Genomic DNA, 2,500 nt, shown 5'->3' with positions numbered 1-2,500 from the left:
AGGCCTACTTCGAACAGCAGCAGCGCGCCCCTGCCCTAGATGTTACTGCTAACGGATGGTGTTCTAGAACAGGCGTGGATCCGTCTTCCAACTCGAGTTTCGCCCGCATTCTGGATGGCCTCCTGCTAATTAAGCGCCCCGCAGATAAGCGTGACGAAAAGAACTCCACCTTTTGTGGGGCGGATCTGGTTTTTGCGTTTCTGACTCTGCCACCGAGTTCTCCCCCGTCGTCCAACAAACTTTGTTGCTTCGTATGTGTGCCGTGGGGATGGAATTGCGTTTTGTGCTAATTCGCCTTAGCGCTGTTTGGGATGGTGCGAAATCCCGCACGGTTGTAATGACGACGTTTTTCCAATAATTGGAATGTGTCACTCCACTTCCTCCTCCTGTTGTTGTCCTGCACAACCACACACGCACACCGATTCGAATGATGACGTAAAGAGAGGAGGAGGTGGGAAATCACGACCAACATTCTGCGTATTGGCCTTTTGTTTTTGTTCTTGTACTTGTTTGCGTGTATCTAGTGCATTCTGGTTAATATCGGAGTACCATCAGCTGCTGCTGCTGTTGGTGGTCGGAGGTCAGTGATGATCATAACTTTGTACGCGATGTTTTCGGAACGAACGGATGTGGATGAATCATCTGGCGGGCGGTAGTCATGGATGACGACAACTGCCTCAAGTGGTTGCTCTTGGCCCTGGTCTCGTTGTGCATGATCGTGCCAGTAAGCTATTCAAAAAGTGAAATCAAGACACTTTGATAGCTCCGTACGCAAGATAAAGGATACTTCTCGAGTTCCGTTATGGCTACGACCTTCATGGTTTGCTTTGTTAACAACACGGAATTGCATCCTCACCTTCGCGCACGCACACACAGACGCCAGTAATACACGACCACACAGACGTGTTGTGCGTCCAAACCCCCCTCCTTTCCTTCTTCTATTTCAGCAACCACCGACTGCTGATCGCGAGAACGCTGGCTCGTTCTTTGTTGTGGATCGCGATCGTGATCAATGACCCAAACAGACTGTAGCCTTCGCTTTCGATTGCTCCCAACGAAATTTATGCTGCCTCGAGATGAACTTCAGCGAATCTTTGGCGGATCGAGAATTTCTGTGGCGTCTCCAGCTATAAGGAAGCGTCCGCCCATTGTTACCACGGTCCAATGGATCTAGTCTGAAGTATGATTAAGCGGCCACCAGCATGGACCGCTCGCATCCGATGAATCATTGATAATTGCGGTTATCGCTGCTGGTACGAGTGGTTGTTGGTCATTACGCGGCGATTTCGGTGTCAACCTCCGATGCGGGAAGCTAAGGAAGAAGAAAGGAAAACAGACTGGAGAATATGATTAGTTACATGCTTTAATAATTAAACATCAAACCAAAATGACTAACTTTCATCATGGCACAAAATCCCAGTAGTAGTTCCACTATGTACAAGTCACAATTTACTGGAACATTGAACATTCTTCTTGTAATCGGAATGACCAGTACATTTTCCATCGCTGAAGAGTTCCGATTTAATGGTCTACACATGACCCAATTGATCAGCGTTACACGCGGCAGTCGTGCTACCTTTCTAGTGTGCGTGGATCTCACAAAAAAAGGGAAAGAATCTTCATTATCTCTCTCCGTGTGAGATGCCACAAGCACTGCACCCGACTGATGAATCCATTCTGTCCGTACCATGGCCCTGCTTATCAGCATGCAAGCAAGCATGCATGCATGTGCCAGACTCTGTCACCTACGGGCCAGGCGGGCGCCTTGGTTCTATTAATTCTCTCGGGATTATCATCGAGTTGTGCGGCACATTCCACGTGGCTCTCGCGGTGCAACCATTCATTACTCGGTATCTCTTTCCTCTTGCAGTCTCACCCGCCTAAAACACTTCATCGCTAACAATCACGAAAGAAGCGAATCCTTACGTTACTGCTGGTGAAACAACGACCATCGAAATCGGATCAAAATGGCATCCAGGAAGAAAGCACTGTTGAAGGTCATTGTCCTTGGGGACAGCAGTGTCGGCAAGACGTCCCTCATGAATCAGTACGTCAACAAGCGATTCTCGAACCAGTACAAGGCAACGATCGGGGCCGATTTTCTCACCAAGGAAGTGGTGATCGATGAGCGAGTAGTTACGATGCAGGTACGCGTAAGGTGCTGAAGGATTGGAGCTGGAATCTTTCTACAGTGGTTATGATCTTCCTTACAGATCTGGGACACAGCTGGACAGGAACGGTTCCAGTCGCTCGGTGTCGCTTTTTATCGTGGCGCCGATTGCTGTGTTCTGGTGTACGATACGACTGCCCCGAATACGTTCAAGAATCTGGAATCGTGGCGCGATGAGTTCCTGATTCAGGCGAGCCCACGCGATCCGGATCATTTCCCGTTCGTGGTACTTGGCAATAAGATCGACCTGGAAAACCGTGCGGTAAGTGATGTCCTAGTAGTGCCGTTTGCAGACTTCAAGACCTGATTATAAACATTCGCCGATTTTAC

The 2,500-nt window shown here is 48.9% G+C and overlaps 1 protein-coding gene across 2 annotated transcripts in view; it reads left to right on the top strand.

Moving 5' to 3' along the window:
* Nucleotides 1-2,500, top strand: part of LOC125949176 (ras-related protein Rab-7a) — a 4,542-nt gene that overhangs the window by 273 nt on the left and 1,769 nt on the right. For both annotated transcript variants that reach the window (XM_049675942.1, XM_049675943.1), the window contains exons 2-3: nt 1,871-2,147; nt 2,214-2,432. In XM_049675942.1, the coding sequence (XP_049531899.1) occupies nt 1,968-2,147; nt 2,214-2,432 (399 nt within the window). In that variant the 5' untranslated portion in view covers nt 1,871-1,967. The remainder of the gene's footprint in view (nt 1-1,870; nt 2,148-2,213; nt 2,433-2,500) is intronic.

This window comes from Anopheles darlingi, chromosome 2 (assembly GCF_943734745.1).
Source record: "Anopheles darlingi chromosome 2, idAnoDarlMG_H_01, whole genome shotgun sequence".
Taxonomy (NCBI): domain Eukaryota; kingdom Metazoa; phylum Arthropoda; class Insecta; order Diptera; family Culicidae; genus Anopheles; species Anopheles darlingi.
The sequence above is the reverse complement of the archived record's forward strand: the minus strand, read 5'-3'. Positions and strand labels throughout refer to the sequence as shown.